Below are 22,814 nucleotides of genomic sequence, written 5' to 3' on the forward strand. Positions count from 1 at the left end.
TTCTGACTGCCGGTAAACACGTTTTAAACTGCTGAGAACAAATCCTGTCTCCCTGGATCCTGACCCACGGCCGTCACCACACGGCCAGCAGCCCTGCCAGCAGGCCCCAGGATCCCACCCGCAGTCGGCATCGCGTTTGTATTTCTAAGTGACCAAATCTGATAAAATGAAAAACGGGTTTACTAAAACAGATCCAAAGACAACACGGAAGATAAGCTACAAAACCAGCGCGCCGGCGGCCCCTCCACGCCAGCCCCGGCGGCACGTGGCCGGGGCAGGGCTGAGTCTCCAGTCTCCTCCGAAGCCCAGTCACACATTTTGGCTTTTCCTTTCCTTTCCAGGTTTTTAAAACCTAAACCCAGGAGCCCGGTGGGTCTGCCTGTGCCGGGCAGCACGTCCGGCCGGCCCAGGTCACGCTCGTGCGACGCGCCCTCAGTGGCGCCTTGGTCTCGGTGCCAGGCCTCACTCCTGCGCGATGCTCCTGAGCACGTACTTGACGGTGTAGGCGAAGGCCGCAAACCCGACTATAACAAACAAGTTCGCCAGGGCGCCACCCAGGAGTCCGTGGTGCCGGTTGGCCTGCTGGAGCCCTGGGAGGTTTGGGACAGCCCCTGGCGCGTGCCCGTTGAGAAGCTGAATCCCGTTCTGGACGAGGTGCGTCTCCCCGTCGGGAACCACGTCTGGCAAGGGGAGCGTCTGGGGTCTGCTGCTGAGCTCGTCTTCTGCTCTCTGCTTTTGTTTAATTTCCTGAGAGAGAAACAGCGAGAAACTCGGCTGGTCTCCAACCAGCGCCTTCAGGACCAGCACCCCCACTCTTAGGAGCCCACAGTCCACCATCGAGAACAAAGACTTCGGCTGTGTCCAATCCTGACCCTGTCTCACAGGTGAGGGCCTGAGCCAGGGGCCGGCCTCACTGCGCCCGTCCCTGTGGGCCCCTGCACTCAGTCAGATCAGAGCAAGGCTGAGTCACAGGCCAAGACCAGGGTCCACTCCAGTCCCACATGGCTTCAGACAGCTGCTGTGCCTCCCAGCCATCCCCAGACCATGTAAGGGCCACTCAAGCCAACGAGCTCCACGCCCTTGTGGGACAGGCCCAGCCTCCAGCCCCCGGGTGGTCGGCAGGCCACCCCTCAGGGCCCAGGCCTTCTGTCTCTCCTGCCTCAGGGCTCCCGGAGAGGAGCCATCCTCTGGGAAGGTCTGCAGCTCCAGGATACAAACCTCAAGCTTTGGAAAGAAGTGAAACTGACAGTGTTTTTAACACAGGGGAAGGCAAAACCCACTTCCTACTTTCTCTCTTACCTCCACAACTTCAGGAAATAATTCACAGAAGACTTTATCTTTTAAATTAAACGCTGAACTCTGCACTGCCAGCTGTCTTTTCTAGGAAGAAAGAGAAGAAAATCAGCCAGAAAACTAACTTCAATTATTTCAAACTTCTAAAAACAGGTTACTTCAAAGTCAAGAGCTGCAGTCTTCATGCCGTAGAAAGCACTTAAGAAGCAGGCTCTTCACAGCAAACTGAGACCCTCACAAAGGCGTGCTGATCTTTCCATTATCAATTAATGGTATCAACAGCTGATTTCCTACTAAAAACGGAAAAATAAAACAAGCTAGCGAGAAAGGCATTGTGCTCCCTGCTGGCAAGGCCCCCCAGGCTGTGCAACTGGCACTGCCTCCGCCCACCCCAAGATCCCAAGGCGGAGCCCCTGGTGGGTGTGGACGAGGCCCGATGCGGATAAAAGCGAGACCGAGAGGCAGAGGGGAACACGAGGTGGAGCGTGTCGAGGACGCCCGGAGTGCAGCGGTCTCCGTGACGGTGCCGGGGACAAGGCAGGAACTCCACCCAGCCCGGCCTGCTGAGAGGAAAGGCAGCTGCACCTCAGGAGCAGAAACAGCCCCAGACACAAGGCCGACGGCCCGCCGGGGAGAGCTGCTCTGAACCTCACCGTGAAGTCCGACGTCTCTATGCTGCCCAGAGTGGGGCCCTTCTCCACCATGAAGCTCAGGAGTCCAGTCAGGATGGTGGAGACAGACCAGGCTGGGTTCCACGTGTCCGGGTGGAAATCCGTGATAGAAAGACACAGCCTGCAAAACAGGGGCCGGTCACACTCCTCCTCGGCCAGAGAGCGTCCTCGGCCCCTCCCGGTCCTTACCTGGTGTTGCACTTAAATCTTCCATTGGGAGTTATCATATAAATACTAGGAGGTTTAAAAGGAAATTCTCTGGGAAAAATTAGTTTTCCATGATAATAGCCACCTACATGGAAACAAAACAGAAAAAGCCTTGTCGTCCTCCACAGCGGGGGCAGGAGGCTGAGCTCTTGCCCCTCCCACACGCCCCCACTCTCCAGTGCCACTTCCACCCCACTGTCACGACCACTCAGACCCAACGCCCCTCCACACCCCACCTATACCCGCACACCTCTCTCCCTAGAATGTCCACACACACACCCCAACCGGGAGCGGAGGGGTCGGAAGGGGGCCTGAGGGCCTCCCTGCAAAGCCCCCAGCGTATCAGGAGCTCCAGGTCCAGCTGAGGCTGCCCCTCGCAGGACTGGGGTCCCGACCCAGCAACTCTCCAGTACCGTCCGCCTCCCTGACCCAACTGCACCCAGAGGCCAGCAAAACCCACCTCAAACACACCACTCTCTACCCCACATCCCTCCAATTGCTGCCAAATGCCCCTTGCTCTGACCTGAACCCCTGGAGAAGGGCCTTGTCTGTGGCTGTCCCCACATCCTCCCCTCCCAAGCTCTCAAGTCCACCTGACCAGGCCTTCTCCCTGCTCTACCAAACCTGACCTGAAGGTCGACCTCAGGGTCACCCACACGTCCCCACTGGTTTCTGACCACCCCTTGGCCTGGCCTTATCAGGGGCCACTCCTGGCTCCTTCTTCAAAGCCCCACCCTGGTGTGGCTCCTCCCTCTCGCCCCCTCTTCCCACCCCAGCCAGCCCCTCTTCACCCACCCAGGCACAGGGCGCTCTCCTCTCAGTCCTGGCATACTCCTGGGGTCACCCCAGTTTTACCGCCTCCCATCAGGAGCCCTGGAATGGCTACTCAGCCAGCACCCCCACCCTGGATGCACAGGCCCCCTGCACACTCCAGGCCACTACCATGACCATCCACAGGACAGCACCCAGACGCCCCCATTCAGGACAGAATTCCGGCCACTTCCACCAAATGGTAAATACCTCCTGGTATCACACCCAACCCGTGAACAAATCCTGTTGGCCCCACCTTCAAATCAATCTAGAGTCCGTCACCCTGGGTGGCCTCCCCCAGCCCCTGCTCCCAGACCCTCCACAAGCTGCCTCACGGCAGCCCCGCCCCAGTCTGAGGCCCACACCCTGGCTGCCCAGGCTGCACCTGGAGTCGGCTGGAAATTTAGAGCTTGGGCCAACCCAAGCCAGTGGAGCAGAAGCGTGCGAGGCAGGACTTCTCGGCCACACCTGCGTGCGTGACGGGTGTGTGCGTGTATCCACATGCATGCAGCTGTGTGCACGTGTGTGCGCGCCATCCCCGGACACACCTGCATACGTGCCACGTGTGCGTGTCATGTACGTGTGCGTGCCACGTGTGCGTGTGTGACGTGTGTGCGTGCATGCCGCCTGTGTACCTGCACATGCCACAGGTCTGAGGAGCACCGGCCTGTCCTCCCCCCGGGCTCCCTGTGCACAGCCCTGCCTCAAGGAAACGTGAGTCCCAAACGGCCACGGCTCTTCTGCTCCAGAGCCAGCCTGTGTGGGAAGCAGCACCCCTGCCCTGCGGCCACGTCGCATCGCTCCGGGCTGCCTCGGCGTCCATTCTGAATCTAGGCTGGACCTCCTCCGACCCGAAGCGGGACCACCCCCTCGCCGACACCTTCCAGCTCACATCCCCCCTTCCTCACGACTGCCCCCTGGCGACCACCTCCCTGTGTCCCCGTGGACCCCAAGCCCCGTGTGGACTATGCAGCCGGGCCGCAGAGTCCCTCGCAGTCACAGTGTGGCCCCTCGGGGCTTGTGCCCGTGTGCTTTAAACCCACCATTTAAACCTCCCCGAGGGAAACCTGTGTGCAGAACGCCCTAGACTCAATAAAGCGTCGGCCTGGGGGTCCCCATCTCTCCTCTTTCCCTGGCCTCCCTGTGTGTGTGGCCTCCCAGGGGGCCGGGCACCCCAGGGCCCGAGGGCGATCAAAGCTGTTTTCCTTTGTGTCTCTCTCGATCACTGGGGGCTGCTCTCCCTCCCACAGATCCTAGATGGAAACGGCTTCACCGTCTGACACACTGCTGAGCATGGGGGCGCTGCAACATCCTCTCCGCACTCTGCCCGGGGCCGGCACCCGAGGACGCACAGAACAGCGGTGCAGGCGACAGTGCAGAGCCGGCACGAGTGAATGTCACTAACCCACCCTGGTGAGAAGACACATGCACCAGAGAGAGGTGAACCCCAAGGAATGGCACCCAGAGGACACACGAGATCATCGGGAAAGGCCGAATGGAACAATGAGTGAAAGAAACAGGCTGGTGTCTAAAGAGGAAGCAGGAACAGCCAAAGCCAGTTTGGGATGACATTTAGCTCGGTACCGACAGGCAAGTGTGATTTACACGGCAGGAAAGGGCCATGTGGAGTGGAGAGGGTGCCGGGAGATGGGCGCCCTGCTGCCTCACTGAGCACAGACCTGTCAGGAAGCCCCAGACAGCAATCCCACTGCTTGCCACCAACCAAAGGAACACAGACAAACGCACCCAGAGCCACACACACGGATACTCACAGCACCAGGCATCTGCACAGGTGAAAATCAGGGAACGCCCACTTCGTCCTGAAGTGGGTCCCTGGTGACTTGAACACGGTGGCCAGGGATGTCCCCACACCCCAGACCATCTGCTGAAAAGCCTGAGGTGAAGGCCCAGCTGGCTCTTCTGCCCTATGGCCCGTCCCTCCCCTACCCCTGCCTGACCCTCATCACTGGGGTAAGTCTTGAAACCAAGGACTCCACTTTATTCTTTGGAAAAGTTATTTGAGCTATTCTAGGTCCTCTACCTTTACATGTAAATTTTAGAATAAGCTTGTGTAGTGTTCATAAAAAAAACTACTGAAATTTTCCAGGACTGTGTGAAATCTACAGATTAACTCGGGGAGTTATTTAGCAGCATTTGTAGGAAGCCAGCTCTGACCTGTCAGGCAGCACCAGGGGCAGAACGGCCACAGAGCCCAGCATGTGGAGGGGCCGCAGCTAACGCACGCCAGGGCAAAAAGACACGGACCCCACACAGGAGCCGCCAAAGGCAGGAAGAGGGGTCAGAACATCCCGAAGTCAGGAAGGAAGCCAGCGGCAGCAGCAGCATCAGATACCAGAGGCCAAGAAACTGAGGCCTGAGAACAGCCCCTTGGCAAGTGGCAATTCGGAGGGGCTGGTTCCCTGGAGACGCTGAGGGAGGGCAGAGGGTAGGGCTGCAAACAGCAGAAGGCAGCCCCAGTGAGGGGAGGGCCGGGCGGGAGCAGCATGCCACAGAAAGGGGAAAGGGAGGGCCGCAGGAAGGCGCCTTCTGTCTCTGAAGGGAGGCTTTCCTGAGACCCGGGACCAGCAGAGCCACCCAAGGTGTGGGCAACCACCGAAGGGATGGGAGGGGACCAAGATAAAGGACAAGTGACAGGGCTGGGGCTGGCAATGGCCGCACCCCTGCGCGCCCCCAGGCTGCCCCCTTCTCCAGACGGTGTCCCGCCCTGTCGAGGGAGCGGCTTGTCTGCACCAGCAGCTGCCCTGGCTCGTGATGATGGGGACTGTGGGGTGTGGTGTGGTGACAGAATTAATAAATATTCAACATTTATTTCAAAAATACTAAAACTGGCTGGGCGTTGGTGGCTCACACCTATAATCCCAGCACTTTGGGAGGCCAAGGCGGGCAGATCACAACGTCAGGAGTTAAGAGACCAGCCTGACCAACGTGGTGAAACTCCGTCTCTACTAAAAATATAAAAATTAGCTGGGTGTGGTGGGCGCATGTAGTCCCAGCTACTCGGGAGGCTGAGACAGGAGAATCGCCTGAACCCGGGAGGCGGAGGTTGCAGTGAGCCAAGATCGTGCCACCGCACTCCAGCCTGGGCAACTCCGTCCGAAAAAAAAGAAAAAGATACAAAAATACTAAAACCACAAAACAAAACAAAAATTTTAAGCTGGCATAATTTTGCTTGTCAAAGGCCACTCCTCATTTTGTGGTTATGTTCTTCGCACCAGCTGAAGGCACCCAGACATATGTCAGCAGTACTTGAACACGCACGCCCCGGACACCCGCTCCCAGGCCGTATCCCGCCTCGGCCTGCGGCATCCGCAGTGCCGGTCATCAGTGACGCTGTGATCACGCGCCCACCCTAGTTGTGCTCCTGCACGCTGGCTGCAGATCACCCCGGACCTGGGGTTCCTGGGTCAAAGGAGAGTACTCGGGTAAGGCTGTGATAACTCAGCCAAAGCGCCTTCAGGAGAGCCTGACCCTTTTCATTCTTACACACCCCGCACCCTCCCAACAGTCCAAAGAGGGGTTAGCAAACCATCTCTAGCAGCGGCACCCTTGTCTCGTGAAATCTCACCCAAAGCCCCACACGCAGGCGGACAGAGCCTGCTGCTCCAGTCCCCTGAAGCCGGGGCCCTGCGGTTGGAGAGCCAAGCAGCTGCCGACCTGGCCCTGCTCTGCCTTGCACTTGCCGGAGGGACGGCGTCCGTGGGCACTGCGACTCCTAACCTGGCCCAGACCCTGAAGCTGGTGCCAGTACCCCCCAAGGCCCCAGAAACTTGCTGACCACTCCAGTGTCTGCTCTGTAACGACACCTGGGACTCTAGGTGGCAGCTGTCGACCTGGGTTGGCCTTGGCAGCCCATGAAGGACTGAGGTGCTGGGCAGGCCCTGCAGCCCCCGGAAGCCCCAGGTGCCACAACACACAGGGAGACTTCCGCTTAGCTCAGAGACCGTTCCGAGGATCACAAGACCCTGAGAGCGCCCAGCACAGAGACACACTGAATAACATGCCTTTCTTTCCTTTTGATGATATTCAGCAGGTCTTAAGAAACAGCAAACGGGCCAGCTTCAGTGTTTACCCCGGTCTGGTTTCTCGGCTCTGACCCTACGGTGTTGGAGGCTGGTGAACAGTGACACTACAGGCCTCGGCTGCAGACTGGCAGACATCAGCCAACAGCACGCGGAGCCAACACTTCCAGGGCTCGGAGGATCAGCTGGGGGTGAGTTCCAGCCAAGCCTATGTAACTAAGGCACATCCATCCAAGGTAGAAAGGCTGTTGTTTGCAAATAAAAGATGTTTAACAGGCAAGGCCGTTACAGAACATAAAACCTGCCACCTGAGGACAGAATCTTTACCTTCATAAGGGGTCATCTCTGGGCCTCTGACGACATAGTGCCTAAGGGAGAGAAGAAAATTACTTGGGATTTGAGGACAGCAAATTCTCCAAAATCTGAAAATTCCAAGCCTGGGGTTCATAGGACCCAGCCAAAATTACATTCACATTCAGGGAGAAGGTGAACAAAGGAAGGTGGAATGTCACACAGCAACACGGCTTCAGAGCCACCGGTCTCTTCTGCTACGGGTGCTTTTAGTCTCTGTGTAATGGGATCTTAGAGACTATATAAGTTTACCATAAAGTAGCTTTGTTTCTACAACATAACATGCACGAAGCTAATCCTCTCTAATCATTAATAACAACTGAGGCTGGGCGCGGTGCCTCACCCCTGTAATCCCAGCACTTTGGAAGGCTGAGGCGGGCAGATCATGAGGTCAGGAGTTTGAGACCAGCCTGGCCAGTATGGCCCCGTCTCTACTAAAAATAAAAAACTTAGCCAGGCATGGTGACACACGCCTACGGTTCCAGCTACTTGGGAGGCTGAGGCAGAGAACTGCTTGAACCCAAGAGGCGAAGGTTGCCGTGAGCCGAGATCACGCCACTGTCCTCCTGCCTGGGCAACAACGCGAGACACTGTCTCAAAAAAAAAAAAAAAACTGAAATTTTAAATAAATTTCAATTTCATAGTACATTATTAAGATGTACTTGAAAACTGGGTGCGGTGGCTCACATCTATAATCTCAGCACTTTGGGAAGCCAAGGTGGGAAGATCGTTGAGCCCAGGAGTTTAAGGCTGCAGTGAGCTACGATTGTGCCACCACATTCCATCCATCTGGGCAACAGAGACCCTGTCTCCAAAAAAAAAAAAAAAAAAATTGTATTTTAAAATTTGTATTAGCCGGGCATGGTGGCTCACGCCTGTAATCCCAGCACTTTGGGAGGCTGAGGCAGGCGGATCACGAGGTCAGGAGTTTGAGATGAGCCTGGCCAATATGGTGAAACCCTGTCTCTACTAAAAATACTAAAATTAGGCGTGCATGGTGGCACACGCCTGTGGTCCCAGTTACTCAGGAGGCTGAGGCAGAAGAATCGCTGGAACCCAGGAGGTGGAGGTTGCAGTGAGCCGAGATCGTGCCACTGCACTCCAGCCTGGTGACAGAGCAAGACTCCGTCTCAAAACAAACAAAACAAAAAACAAAACAAAGAAAACCCCCAAAAAACAAAATTTATATCTTTAAAAATATGCTTACGTATAATATACTCTTTGGTATCATGCATGTAGGCTAAACAGAACACAGCTAGTGGCACGACGCCGGCTCTGCACCCAGCCCCTCTCACGCTCCTGGAAACACCAGCAGTGACCTTGAGCAGCTGCTCTGGAGCGGAAGGAACAGGAACAGCCGTGATTCTCCCCAAAGCCAAACTCCCCACACAGAGCTCACCCTGAGACCAGGAGCAACAGCAAATGGATCCGCACTCCTCCACACACACGAAGGCTTTCGCTTTATGTAAAGCAGTGTCTGGGCTTTACAGATTCCCAAACAGAACGGAGAAGAAAGTAAAACCAGCTAGAGACGCCAGAACCAGACACTGCTGCCAACCGCAAGCCCCAGCCGTCACCCTTCCCCGTGCTCTCCCACGGGACACGTGTGCTGTCACTTTAATGCTAACTGGGGCCAGGCTCGGTGGCTCACGTCTGTAATTCCAGCACTTTGGGAGGCTGAGGCGGGTGGATCATGAGGTCAGGTGTTTGAGACCAGCCTGATCAACATGGTGAAACCCCATCTCTACCAAAAATAAAATAAAAAAATTAGCCGGGCATGGTGGCGGGCACCTGTAGTCCCAGCTACCCGGAGACTGAGGCAGGAGAATCGCTTGAACCCAGGAGCCGGAGGATGCAGTGAGCCGAGACTGTGCCACTGGACTCCAGCCTGGGCGACAGAGCAAAACTCCATCTCAAAAAAAAGAAAAAAGAACAAAAAAGAAAACTAGCCGGGCATGGTGGTGCACTCCAGCCTGGGTGACAGGGCAAGACTCTGTCTGTGACACCTGCTATCTGCCAGCTGATATTTTTACTCAAAAACTGCCATTGTCGTGTCAGAGGCCCAGGAACCAAGTGGCTCTGAGCTCAGCACACAACGTACCCGGGAACGTGCTCTGCTTTTGTTACCGTGCCCGACGCGTGAAAACTGGGAAGACACGAAGCAGTCGTCCTCTGCCGGAGACACAGCCCAGCAGTCTCACAGCGGCCGAGATAACACGGGATCCACGTGGCCCGTAGCCCCACAGGCATTTTCTGGGAAAGCACTCTTCTCTCAGGGAGGGAGGGACACCTAGCGGGCCGCACCAGGGGCTCTCGCCGCATAGGTCTGACACTGCCGTCCAGGCCAGCTGCCACCACCTGACGACAGGGCTTACCGCCAAAACAGCACAAGTAACATGGTCTACGCTGAGCCCCTGCTCCAGCAGGTCCAGTATTCGGCAGGGGCCAGGCAGACAGTACCTGCAGGAGCAGCCCCATAAAATCCCTGGGCCTTCCCCTAATATGTTTTAGTCTCCAATGAGCTTCTCTGGTCAACATTCCACACACGCTGTCCAAACCCAAGCCTGCTGCTGGGACTGGGGCGCAGCCTCGCGAGGCCCGGGGCCTGTGCTGAGCTTCCTGCGGACTCTGCCCCACGTCCCTCTTCCGCTGGCTGGCTGCTGTTTTCTTCTCCATAACTTTAAGGTGAGTATTCTTTGCCAATCGTTGAACCCGCGCAGGGTCTTGGGGATGCTCGACCCGCAGACTTCTGGGGAGGGTTCCCCACACGTCGAGGGTGTCCTCGCAGTCAGGGAGGCGGTGGCTACTGTGGAACGTGTCCCTCGCACCTGCCAACTATGTCCCGGGGCTGCATCTGACTTTCAGCACTGGGCGCAGAGAGCACTCTGGTGGCCGAGGCTCTGCCTCACCCTGGGTGCCCTCTGCCTGCCCGTGCCGGGCCTCCTCTGTCAGCCAGAGAAAGCGGCCCCTGGCCAAAACACACTTCCTTTCAACTCACTGAAATATCTTTTCTCTCAATCAAAAAAATCTAAAAACTAATTTTTTTAAGACTAAAATATAAAACATCCTCACAATCACCAGCAGCCCTGCAACAGCGGCGTTTCCGCAGAGCGGCATGTGCTCTCAGAGCCCCAGACCTCAGCGAGAAAGTCCCCTTGAGGTGAATGCTTACGAGGCACACGTCCTCTCGTCACCAGCCTCAGGGTCGGGGCACCCGGCCCATGCCAGCACCAGGGACAGGAGTGTCAAACCCTAGTCCTCCACTCGCCCAAAACAGGCTAATTCCCATATCCAGAAGCAAAGAGTGCAGTCTAGAAAGGCAGTTTCTCCTCTAAGCCCCCAGAGCACACATCAGCAGCAGCTGTGAGCCCCGCACACGGGCCCCTCCCGTAAGGACCCCACACTGGACGTTCTCTCCAGCCCCAGCCTGAGTCAACCTGGACCCCACCCCCGCCAATGACCCCACACCAGAGATGCTCTCCAGCCCCAGCCTGAGTCAAGCAGGGCTCTGCGACGTCCCCGGCACGCGTCCATTGGGAAAACTACCAGAGTGTGTACACAGGCCCCTGGGCACGCACTCACCCCTTGGGAGGGTGCGGGAGCACCTCACCAATGCCATGACCGGGGCACCAGGCTCACCCAGACAGGCCAGCGGAGGCCTGAGTGACGGCGACAGTCAGTGCGGGGTGATCAGCGGCGCGGAGCCTTACCACTCGAGAATATTCGACGGCAGGGGCTCAGCGCGGATGTAAGGCACGGGGTCTTTCTTGATGCGAAGGTAGTCCTGCTTCAGCCTCTGGGTCGCTGTGGTTGGAGCCCTCTTAGCGCCGGTGCTGCTCATCTGTTAAAAACAACATCGACGCTGACGACGGAAAGCAACGCTTACCACGGCTTTCTCCCCCGGCGCACCCCGGCTCCTGTTTCTTCGGCCCGCCGTTCGTTTGGGCCCCAGCCCTGTCACCGAGTCACAGCTCACGGGTCACCCTGACTCGCCACCCGCCCTGCGGCTTCTTTTCCCATCTGTCCTGCCACCACCTTCACTGACACAACGTACAGCTCAGGTTCAAAGATGAGCAGAAACCCAAATCCTCGCCCCTGTCCTCAAAGAACTCACACAGGGACACACTCACAAGGCCTGAGGCGGTGGTGCCAAGGCCACAGCCTCAGGCTGGCTCCGAGGGGAGCTACTCACACCTGCCAACTCTGAGCTCAAAGATCCCTCACGGATGGAGAATCCACTCCACGGAAAAGGTCAGGCACCACCCCCAGCCCCTCCACACACCCGGGACCTGCTGCCCAACATGTTCTGCTGGCCACAAGCAAAAGGAACTGCAGACAAGGGGAGGCTCAGCGGCTGGAGTGACGAAGGCTCTGGAGACTCCAAGGCACTCGCTGGGCAGAGGAGCAGCTGTCTTCCTGGTAGAAGGGCACAGGTGAACAGGCCACACGTGAGACAGGGCAGTGTGGCTGGGCCCAAGCACAGTGAGGGGCAAGGGTGAGACTGCCCAGGGAGGCGGGGCCGGGGCAAAAGGGTTTTATTCCTTTATTTTTTGTGAGACAGGATATTTCTCTATTGCCCAGGCTTGAGTCATGGTGGCCTTGACCTCCTCGGCTCGAGCGATCCTCCCACCTCAGCCGCCCAAAGTGCTGGAATGACAGGCAGGAGCCGTTGCACCCTCGGCCCCGCTGGGGTTTTAGGTCCAAGCCTTAAACAGACCCTATCTTCTGTTAGGAAGGTTGCTCTGGTGGCTCCATGAGGGACGTTCAAGACAGCACCGAAGGCCAAGCACAGGGCATGAGGTGCCATTATGCAAGAGAAGAGGCTGGATTGGGCACCCCAAGGCCCCTAGCCATGCCTGAGGCTGGGGAGAGGGGTGCTGATGAGAACACAGGGCTCCCACTGCATCAGACCAACTCCAACTCAAACCTATTTTTATTTTATTTATTTATTTTTTGAGACAGAGTCTCACTCTTCGTCGCCCAGGCTGGAGTGCAGTAGTGTGATCTCGGCTCACTGCAACCTCCGCCTCCCAGGTTCAAGCCACTCTCCTGCCTCAGCCTCCCAAGTAGCTGGGACTACAGGCACATGCCACCATGCCCAGCAAATTTTTTTTGTATTTTTAGTAGAGACGGGGTTTCACCATGTTGGCCAGGCTGGTCTCAAACTCCTGACCTCAAGTAATCCGCCTGCCTCAACCTCCCAAACTGCTGGGATTACAAGCGTAAGCCACCACACCCGGCCATGGCCACGTGCCTTAATACTGTCCCTGGACATCACTGGCCATCAACAACAGCCAGTGACCAACAATCTCCACCCTGACCTCCCAGTTCGCACAAACCTGGAGTCAGCTTCACTCCAGCTCCTGCACTTGGGGACCCTTGCTAATACGGTCTGGCTGTGTCCCCACCCAAATCTCATCTTGAATTGTAATTCCCATAATCCCTCATGTTCAGGGAGGGAGCTGGTGGGGTGACTGGATCATGGGGGTGGTCAGCCCCATGCCGTTCCAGTGATAGTGAGTTCTCACAAGCTCTGATGGTTTCTAAGGCGGTATTCCCTGCGCTTGCTCGCTCGCTCTCACCTGCCACCATGTTAAGATGTGCCTCTTCCCCTTCCACCATGATTTTCAGTTTCCTGAGGCCTCCCCAGCCACACAGAACTGTGAGTCTATTAAACCCCTTTTCTTTATAAATTACCGAGTCTCAGCCTGGCACGGTGGCTCACTTGAGGTCAGGAGTTCGAGACCAGCCTGCCCAACACGGTGAAACCCTATCTCTACTAAAAATTAGTCAGGTGTGGTGGCACGTGCCTGAAATCTCAGCTACTCGGGAGGCTGGGGCAGGAGAAGTCTGGGGCTGCCGTGAGCTGAGACCGCGCCACTGCACTCCAGCCTGGGCAACAGAGCAAGACTCTATCTCAAAAAAAAAAAAAAAAAAAAAAAGACCGAGTCTCGGATACGTCTTTACAACAGTGGGAGAACCGACTCGCACACCTGCAGAACGGCCATACACGCCGCCTCCCTTCAGTCTCCACCCACAAGAGATCTCCAGACTCCTGGCCTCTTTGCCTGGTTTATTCCTCCTCAGAGAACCATCACCACCAGCCTGCTTAATGTCTGCTCCCAACCTGAGGATGGTAACAGCCAGGGCTTGGCTGCTCACCCCACACACTCAGGACCCGGAGAGCAGGGCTCAGCCAGGGCACCCACAGCGTGCTCCCAAATGCATAGCCTCAGCAGCACCCCACCTCTGCTTCTTGTTCTGGGGTCCCTGACCCTTGTAAGCCTTGTTCACCACATCCTTCCCACTCCCATTGTCCAAACGCAGAATGTCGTCCCTTCTCCATCAACACTCCAGCAGCCTCCCGCCCCCGCCCAACGCCACGGGTCCAGAAGGTCTGAGCTTCTAGTTTCTCCCCATTTCAAGGCCCTCTTGTACCCCCTAAGTCAACACACTGTTCAGATCACCCACTCGCCCAGCCACCCCCAGGATACCCCCACAGCCAAGCAAACAAACATCAGCACCTCCTCCTGCCTGCCAAGCCCCTGACAGAGCAGCCCAGCCAGCCCTCCTCATTCCCAACTCCCAAGACCAAGCACGGTCGGGGCCCCCTTCCAGACCTCTGACCGACACACTCACTCCTTCTCACAGCTGTTTCCCAGCCCAGACTGTACTGTAAACTCTCCTAGGCCCTTCCAGGCCTGGCTGGAGTCGTGGCCTTCAGAGGCCTCCCTGATTTCCCTGCCAAATGCCTCCCTCTTGGCCTCCATGTGACCCCACACACCACGCAGGGCCCTTTTGGGCCCCAGTACAGGCAAGGGCAGGCTCCTCTGCCTAAGGAGTGCCTCCCCAGGAGGAGGGCTACGGTCATGCCCGGGAAGGAAGTGCTCCCACACAGCAGCATCCCCAGCTCCTGGCTCAAGAGGCCAATGGGCCAGGGAGATCCCCTCGGGCCAACACCTGGTGATGGGCACAGCCATGACCCCAAGCAGCACCGCCACAAGGGCTGTCCTTTCAAAAGCTCACCCTGAAGCTAACACTCCGCCATATACAAAATAATGCACTGGACAATTCTATTGCAGCTGTGTCTGGACTTAGCTAAGTGGCCAGGCTGCAGGAAAGTTTATGGACAGCCATGCAAAAATAAAACAGGTTCCATCTGGTCAGCCACAAGAAAGCTTCCCTCCCATACTTGCTTTGAGAGGCTTTTAAAATCATGTTCACGATTCAACTGCTGTTTTCCCAGTCACCCTTCCTAAGCTTCTCACAGAACAGCGTTCTCACATGCCTCAGGAAACCAGAGGGCTATTTCCCTCAATTCTTATCATGCCAAAACGACAGCAGGAAGGACAAGGAAAATAAAAATCCACAAAGGGGCCGGGCACGGTGGCTCACGCCTGTAATCCCAGCACTTTGGGAGGCCAAGGTAGTCAGATCACCTGAGGTCAGGAGTTCGAGAACAGCCTGGCCAACATGGTGAAACCCTATCTCTACCTCTACTAAAAATACAAAAAATTAGCCAAGTGTGGTGGCGGGTGCCTGTAATTCCAGCTACTCAGGAGGCTGAGGTGGGAGAATCACTTGAACTCAGGAGGCAGAGGTTGCAGTGAGCTGAGATCACACCACTGCACTCCAGCCTGGGCAAGAGAGCAAGACCCTGCCTCAAAAAAAAAAAAAAAAAAAATCCGCAAAAGAAGCAAACTCTGAGAACAGGTTTGAAGGATATGCGTCTCAGGCTCCTTCAGACACGTCCCACAGACGAGGGACATCGTGTGTATGGTGTCATCCTGCTGAAAGAGCTGGGGATTTTAAAACAAAAAGGCACAGAAAAAAAAGTTAACACACGGAAACCGCATTAAAGCGGTGTGAATCGCAGACAGCAACCGTGCCAGGCACTATGAGGCGGCGGCTGCCCAGCGTCACCCCGGCCCCCTTTCTCTGGACAGCTCTTTCCTGCTTAGGGGATGTGGCAGGAAACGCTGGCCTGACCCATCGGCCGGGCGAGCGGCACACCCTGGCCCAGGAATCCACGGAAGTCTCTGCCTTCTCCACCAGGACTGCTCGGGACACAGGACGGGAGCCCGGGCCGGTGGAGGCGGGACCCTCACCTGTCACTCATTCATGCACGCACCTGCCCGGCGCACCTGCCCGTCACCTGCCCCCTCACGTACGCACGCCCCCGCCTAGAGTGGAGGTCAGCGGTGCCAGGCCACGCAGATGGCGGACTGCGAGTTCCAGGCACCCAGACCCAACCACGCCCTTGGCTCACGGGCTGGACTTCTGCATTAATTGAGGTCCTCACGACCCTCTATTCGGAAGCCAGATCACACCGTCCGGTTCCCCCGGAGCAGGGCGCGGGGCCGCCGGCAGCCCCAGCCGAGCCTTCCGTGCGCTCCTCGCCGTCCCTCCACCGAGCTGAGACCCGACCCCTCGGCCGCTTCCTCTCTGGGTCCCGCAAGAGGCCGGCGACCGGCCTCGAGTGAAACACACGCGCCAAGCGGCAGGCACCGAGGAGGCCGGGAGGCGACACCGGCCAGCGGCGGGGAGGACGCGCAGCCCAGCGCCGTGTCCCGGGCACGCTCGTTCTCTCGGGGTTCGGGGGCTCGACGGCGGCCCTCCCCCGACAGACTCCCGGGATCCAGTCACCAAAGGACCGAGGCTGCCCGTCCTGGCGGCCGCGGCAAGTGTCCCGACGGACCAGGGGCCGAGTCCGCCGCGACCTGACCCCGAGCCGGAGCTCCGGGCGCCCGCCTAACCGACCTCGGGTTCCGCGCAGGCGAGCTCGGGCCGGGACCCCGCGGGGCGGACGAGCGGGCCCGAGGACCCGGCGCAGGCCGGAGAGCGCGCTCACCTCTCCCTGTCGCCGCGCGTGGGCCGCCGCCGCGCTCGGGCTCGCCGTGGTCGAGGCCGGAGCAGGGTGCGGAAGAGCGGGGCCCGCGCCCGAAACAGCCGCACCGCGCCGGGACTGGGCCCACCGCACCCGCCGCAGCGCCTCCGCCGCCTCAGCCTCCAAGATGGCCGCTCGCGGGGCGGGGCCAGCGTCGCTTCCGTTTCTGGTGCGCGGCACGGAGGCGGGGCGGCCGCTCTAGGCGGCCTGGCGGACTGCGCCCACGACTGCCTTTGGACGCCCCCGGGGAGGGGACGGTCGGCGCGTGCGCACTGGAGGGCGGCTCCGGGCGCCGTGAGCTGCTGCTGAGTCCCGGACCCTGAGGCCGCGCGCTCCCCTCTCCACGTGCCCCGGCCCAGGGCGGCAGGCCCGGCTGAAGGCGACCCCGGCGGAGACGGGACCCCAACCCTCCCCCCTCCCGGCTCCGGGCTCCCGTCTTGTCCTCCGCTCCCACGCCCCGCCCGGCCCCGAGGGGAGGCGCTGCGCGGACCGGGCGTGGAGCGTCCCGGGGCCCTGGAGGCCTGGCTGGGCGGAGGGTTGGGCGCCAGGGAGTTCAGAGCTCTCTCGTGCAGCGACTCGAGAGTGTCACGCGTGGGATCGCTTTGCAACCCACGCCCGCGTCCCAGCACCGTCCCCTCAGGTGTCTGTCCAGCCCCGGGTCGCCCCCGCCCCAGCACCCTCCCCTCAGGTGTCTGTCCGAGCCCAGGTCGCCCCTGGCCTCCCCCTGGCCAGACTTCAGAAAGTGCCGGGCACTGCGTCCTCTCCACCTGTCTCTCTGACCCCAGACGCAGTGGGAGGGAGCAGAGGTGGTGGGGCGCTGGGATGGGACGCTGAGGGCGGGCACACGGCCCACTGCCTCCCTGAGAGGCAGCCGAGGACAGTGGGGAGCTGAGGGTGATCCCCTGATGCGGGATCAGGAGGTGGACCTCGCCACCAGGCTGCCCGTGGCCTTCTCCTTCACCCCAACCCTGACTGCCCCTCGGAGACAACCACAGGTCAGCAAGGTGGCTGAACACTGAGGGTCGTCCCACGGTGGCTGTGAGCAGAGGGCAGGTGGCGTCCATGCTCAGCCCCGACTCTGCCCCTTCGGGACACCTTAGCGGGTCTGAGACACTGCTACAGGCCCCGGGGCAGAAGCCAGGAGGAGTGTCCACGCGGCCTCAGCCCGTGGGAATCCAGCCTGCTTCCACGCCTGCCATCACCGGCTCCACCTTCAGAAAACATCTCAGCGTCAAGCCTCCTTCCTCTGCCTCCTTTCAGGCCTTTGCCGTTCCCACGCAGGGCAGGGCGAGCTGCTATTACAGCATGGAAAGTTATGTAAGGGAAGCCACGCCGGCCACAGATGCAGGCAGCAGCATGTCCAGTTGTGTGCACACTCACAGCTGTGGCCCATGGCAGCTCAAGGCCCGCCCCTGCCTCATCTGTCCCTCAGTAACAAGGAGTGTGAAGAGAACGTACCTGGGAGTCCCTGCAGGTGAGGAGGCTGCAGCATGAGTCTCAGCTCAGAGGCCCCTGCTCAGGAGCGCAGCTGAGTCACACCCCAGGGAAGGTACCCGGGACAGGTGTGGCCAGCACGTCTTGCCAAGACCCTACCATGGCCCTTACCCCACCCACCCACATCTGTGGCCTTCCGGTAAGCAGGACTCAGGCTGCCCAGGCCTCTAGCCATAGAGCTGATGGCCTCAGCCAGCGGGAACGGCACAAGCAGCTAGGTTGGTGGTAGACGGTACCTGTAACTTTCTCTACCCCGAGACTGCCCTCCGAGGCCAGGAGCTGCCCTTCTGCTGTGGGTCAGACCTCAGGAGGGCTTCAGCTGTCAGAACAACGGGGACCACCCAGCGTCTTGGGCAGCGGGGGGGACACTCTGCTTTGGGGTCCCAGGAAAACGTCATCCCCTGCCCAGTTGCTACCTCCTGACTCCTTCTACTCCAGCCCCCAGGGTCAGACCAGAAAGCCTTGGCTGCCTCTGGCCAGCAGGCACTGTCTGGCCAGGGCTTGAAGGAGAGAGAAACCCAGCCTGGAGGGTGCAAACCCAAAAGCATCTGAAGCAGGTCTGAGTCCCTTTAGAAAGCTTGTTTTGCCAAGGTTAAGGACACGCCCATGACAGCCTCGGGAGGTGCCGATGACAGGTGCCCAAGGTGCCTGTGGCCCAGCTTGCTTTTATACATTTTAGGAAGACATGATTTATTTACATGGGTTCAACCTGAAAGGGCAGGAGAAGGTGGGGTGGTTTGGGGGGACTTCTAGGTTCTTGGTAGATTCAGCATTTTTCTGATTGACAATTGGTCGAAAGAGCTATTATCAGTGGAAAAAGATGTCTGGGTTGCCGTAAGGGGTCGTGGTTTTCCATGCAGCAGAAGCCTCAGGTCGTAGGCTTCAGAGAGAATAGATTGTAAATGTTTCCTATCAGACTTCAGGCCTGTGCTGATGTGAATGCTGGTCAGCTTTTCCTGAATTCCAAGAGAGAGGAGGCATGATGCATGACCCACAATCCCTTCCCATCACAGCTGGACAAGTTTAACAGGTTAACACTGGAGTGCCTGTGGCCGGGAGGAGGGGTCCATTCGGAAGGTTGGGGGCCTTACAATTTCATTTTTTATTTACATTCACCCCTTTCTGGCCGAGATGTGCCAGAGCCAACATCAATGGCTACCAGATCTTTACTGTGTCCCATAGGATTGCTGGGCTAGCGTGGCTGCCAGCCCTGGATCAATCCTGTCTCTTGGTGGGACTCCCTATGACCCAGGAACTTAGAGTCAAAAGATTTACAGCCAATTAAATTTTCTGGGCCAGATATGAATGGACATGGACTGGCATTCATTACCCTTTAAAACAATTTTTTTTTTGAGATGGAGTCTCATTCTGTCGCCTAGGCTGGAGTGCAACAGCATGATCTTGGCTCCCTGCAACCTCTGCCTCCCAGGCTCAAGTGAGTCTGCTGCCTCAGCCTCTTGAGCAGCTGGAACTACAGGCATGCATCACCACGCCTGGATAATTTTTGTATTTTTGTAGAGACAGGGTTTCACCTTGTTGGCCAGGCTGGTCTCGAACTCCTGACCTCAAGTGATCTACCCTTCTCAGCCTCCCAAAGTGCTGGGGGGATTACAGGCGTGAGCCACCATGACCAATCTATCATGTAACATTTTTATAAATTCCTTTTTTACTAAATTTATTATGACGTACACAGACCATTTATGACATGCTTGAACTTTCTAGTTTGTCCTGAACATCTCTTTCTTAAACAACCAGTAATTTATTTATTTATTTATTTATTTATTTATTTTATTTATTTATTTATCTTTTTTGAGATGGAGTCTTGTTCTATGCCCAAGCTGGAGTGCAGTGGCTCAATCTCGGCTCACCACAATCTCTGCCTCCTGGGTTCAAATGATTCTCCTGCCTCAGCCTCCCGAGTAGCTGGGACTACAGGCGTGCAAAACCATGCCCAGCTAATTGTTGTATTTTTAATAGAAACAGGGTTTTACTATGTTGGCCAGGGTGGTCTCGAACCCCTGACCTCATGATCCTCCATCTTGGCCTCCCAATGTGTTGGGATTACAGGAGTAAGCCACCACACCCAGCCTAGTCATTTATTTTAGGACGAAAATTTGCCATACAAGATTCTTTCTCAGATAAAATTATTTTTCTTGTAGCGATTCTTTTTTTTTTCTTTTCTTTTTTTTTTGAGACGGAGTTTTGCTCTTGTTACCCAGGCTGGAGTGCAATGACGCGATCTCGGCTCACCGCAACCTCTGCCTCCTGGGTTCAGGCAATTCTCCTGCCTCAGCCTCCTGAGTAGCTGGGATTACAGGCACGCGCCACCATGCCCAGCTAATTTTTTGTATTTTTAGTAGAGACGGGGTTTCACCATGTTGACCAGGATGGTCTCGATCTCTTGACCTTGTGATCCACCCGCCTCGGCCTCCCAAAGTGCTGGGATTACAGGCGTGAGCCACTTCGCCCAGCCAGGAACTCTATAGTTCTGTAGTTTAAGGCTGACCTTTGGGCTCTGAATGCTTCCTGGATGGAATGTGCCCATCAGTTTAAAATGTTTCAAAAAGACCATAATATGGAACCAGCTGGGCCCTAAGAAACCTGGCATGCCCTCAAAATTTTCAGTTTTATACAAACACTTGCCAGTAGCAGCGCCATAAAACCATCAAGGTGCCCAAAAGGGGGCCGTTCTCTTGTCTTTCCTGAGTCTCAGTTGATTTATTTCCCACTTTTTTTTTTCTCAGAAGGAGGAGCTGAGCTGAGTTCCCGGGTTCAGTGGGGCAGTGGAAGTGTGCTGGTTGTGGGCGGGACTCCACAGTGAGTCACCACGGAGTCATCTTTGCCCTCTGACATGTCTCAGTTTCTCTCTCTGGAAGTCCAACACCCCCAAGAGGACTCAAAACCCCAGAGTGACAGCTCCTACGTGCGCTTCCTGGACGAGACTTTTTAAACTAATTGTGTTGGGGTTAAACTAATCCTGTAGGGCTGCGCACATCACAGGGGATCAGACCCAAGACACGCCCACTTGTTTCCCAGTCACCCGGGGCACCTCTCAGCTGGGAAAAGCAAACTGCCCTTTTTGGAGCTGACAAAACTCATTCTCTCATTTATCTATGAAAACAACAATTCAGTTCCTCATGCAAGTGCACAGACAAGCCAGTTGGGCTTAATTTTGGGAGAAAAAGCAACAGAGAAGACCCGTAGGAATGCACTTCCAATCTAGAAAGCAAACGGGGGCCCAAAAGGGGGTCATTCTCCTTGTCTTAAGAAAAAGGCCATTTCCCAGGTGCGGTGGCTCACACCTGTAATCCCAACATTTTGGGAGGCCAAGGCAGGTGAATCACCTGAGATCAGGAGTTCAAGACCAGCCTGGCCAAAAAGGTGAAACCCGTCTCTACTTAAAAAAAAAAAAATAGTCAAGCTTGGCAGTGGGCGCCTGTAGTCCCAGCTACTCAGGAGGCTGAGACAGGAGAATTGTCTGAACCCAGGAGATGGAGGTTGCAGTGAGATGAGATTGTGCCACTGAACTCCAGCCTGGACCACAGAGCAAGATTCCATCTGGAAAAAAAAAAAGACCACCTGGTTGTCAATTTTAGTCATTAAGGAGAATTTCCAAGACAAAAATCCCAATTCAGCTACTTACCTAGGAATGGCACCCCATTCAAGACTGCGGTCTACCATCCTAGAAATAGGAAATAAAATTCAAACTCACCTTCCCTGTGGGCTGTGAGCTCAAACTCCAGACGTTGCCCGCTTTCCATTGTCATAGAAGTAAGTAAAGCCCCAGAAAAGGAGCTGTACAGCAAAGTAAACGAGATCTCAACCAGACTTTGGGAGAGCAAGGATTCTGTGGGAACCCCAGGCCTCAGTAAATTGTCCTTTTTGGAAATAGATGCTTGGTGCTGCAAAGAAAAAACAGCACTGAGACAAAGGACCTTTCAGCAACACAATTTTTACATCCTGGACTGCAGGCAGCGGACTCTCATTAGCCATTGTGCCACCAGAGTACAACGAACAAAGGAAAACACACACATTCATCCCTTACGCATTTGGGGTCGTCCTTACCGCTGTGTCTGATCTCCGTTGGCTGGAGCCAGACCTCACAACCTAAACTAAAACCCGATTGGCTGACAAAAACAGGTAAAAGCAGTGGAGAGCTGGGACACGCCTGTGAGCACGTCCGGCACAGATATCCTGGCTAAAGTACAAGGACATAGAATGTACCATGTGCCTGTGAGCACGGCATGTCTAACAGCTACATAGGATGGGGCTTCACAGAGAGTTCTTAGCACACTTTATGATGTATTCCTCCCCAAGAGAGGAAACTGGGCTCTCCGGTAGGAGTTCCCACTGGGGTCCCACGGGTGCCTGTGGTCTCCGGGACAGTGCTGGCGTGGGAGGCAGCACCGCTCCTCGTCACCTGTGGCCCGGCCACCGCGGCAGCCCGACAGGGTGAGCTCACAGCCACGCTCAGTCCTTCAAGGGAGCGAGCAGAGGCGCGGGGCTGACGGGAGCCAGGGGTGCCTGCCTGTCCCTTCTCTCATTCAGGCTCACGCAGCCATGGTGCAGTGACCACAGCAGCCCCATGGGCCAGGGACTGGGTTCACACCCCCACCCCCTACACGCCCTGCACAGGGCCAGGAAGGGGATGGCCCAGAAGAGAGGGAAGGACCGTCTAGCTTCCGCAGCACTGGATATGTGTTCTGTGGCCACCTCCTCTGCCTCCTCTCCGTCCTGATACAGGGTGTGGGTAACTGAACCTCAGGCCTTCAAGGGCTTCCCTGGGGAGGAGGGAGGGGAGTGGAGCCGGGAGCTCCGTGGTCCAGCCAAGATGCACTCAGACTCAGGCCCTGCAGGGCACAGGGAGTTGAAGGTGTGCCCTCCTCCAGCCAGGGCTCCCCCCCACAGGAAGCCAGGGCCTTGCTCCCTGCAAGCTGCCCTTTGGCTGGCCTGGGCCCCTCTGGCCAGACCTGAGCTCCTTCCCTCTCTGCACCCTGCACCGAGGCCGGGCTCTCTGCCAGGCCGCTTCCAGGGATGCAGGGAAACACAAGCTGCTTCCAG

The 22,814-nt window shown here is 57.0% G+C and overlaps 1 protein-coding gene across 2 annotated transcripts; it reads right to left on the reverse strand.

Annotated features, from left to right (window-relative positions):
• Positions 1 to 239: 239 nt before the first annotated feature.
• On the reverse strand, positions 240 to 16,253 carry UBE2J2 (ubiquitin conjugating enzyme E2 J2). Of its 2 annotated transcripts, none has more exons than XM_064371976.1 (7): positions 16,224 to 16,253; positions 11,083 to 11,213; positions 7,349 to 7,389; positions 2,154 to 2,256; positions 1,947 to 2,085; positions 1,300 to 1,380; positions 240 to 747 (listed from the first exon to the last, which is right to left on the reverse strand). In XM_064371976.1, the coding sequence occupies exons 2-7, from the start codon at positions 11,211 to 11,213 to the stop codon at positions 463 to 465; spliced, it is 780 nt and encodes a 259-aa protein (XP_064228046.1). In that variant the 5' UTR covers positions 16,224 to 16,253; the 3' UTR covers positions 240 to 462. The 2 variants fall into 2 exon arrangements, with proteins under 2 accessions (XP_064228046.1, XP_012323345.2); XM_012467922.3 differs by lacking the exon at positions 16,224 to 16,253 and adding an exon at positions 11,655 to 11,673.
• Positions 16,254 to 22,814: the final 6,561 nt, after the last annotated feature.

This window comes from Aotus nancymaae, unplaced genomic scaffold (assembly GCF_030222135.1).
Source record: "Aotus nancymaae isolate 86718 unplaced genomic scaffold, 86718_ANA_hifiasm-v0.15.2.pri h1tg000250l, whole genome shotgun sequence".
NCBI classification, from domain to species: Eukaryota; Metazoa; Chordata; class Mammalia; order Primates; family Aotidae; genus Aotus; species Aotus nancymaae.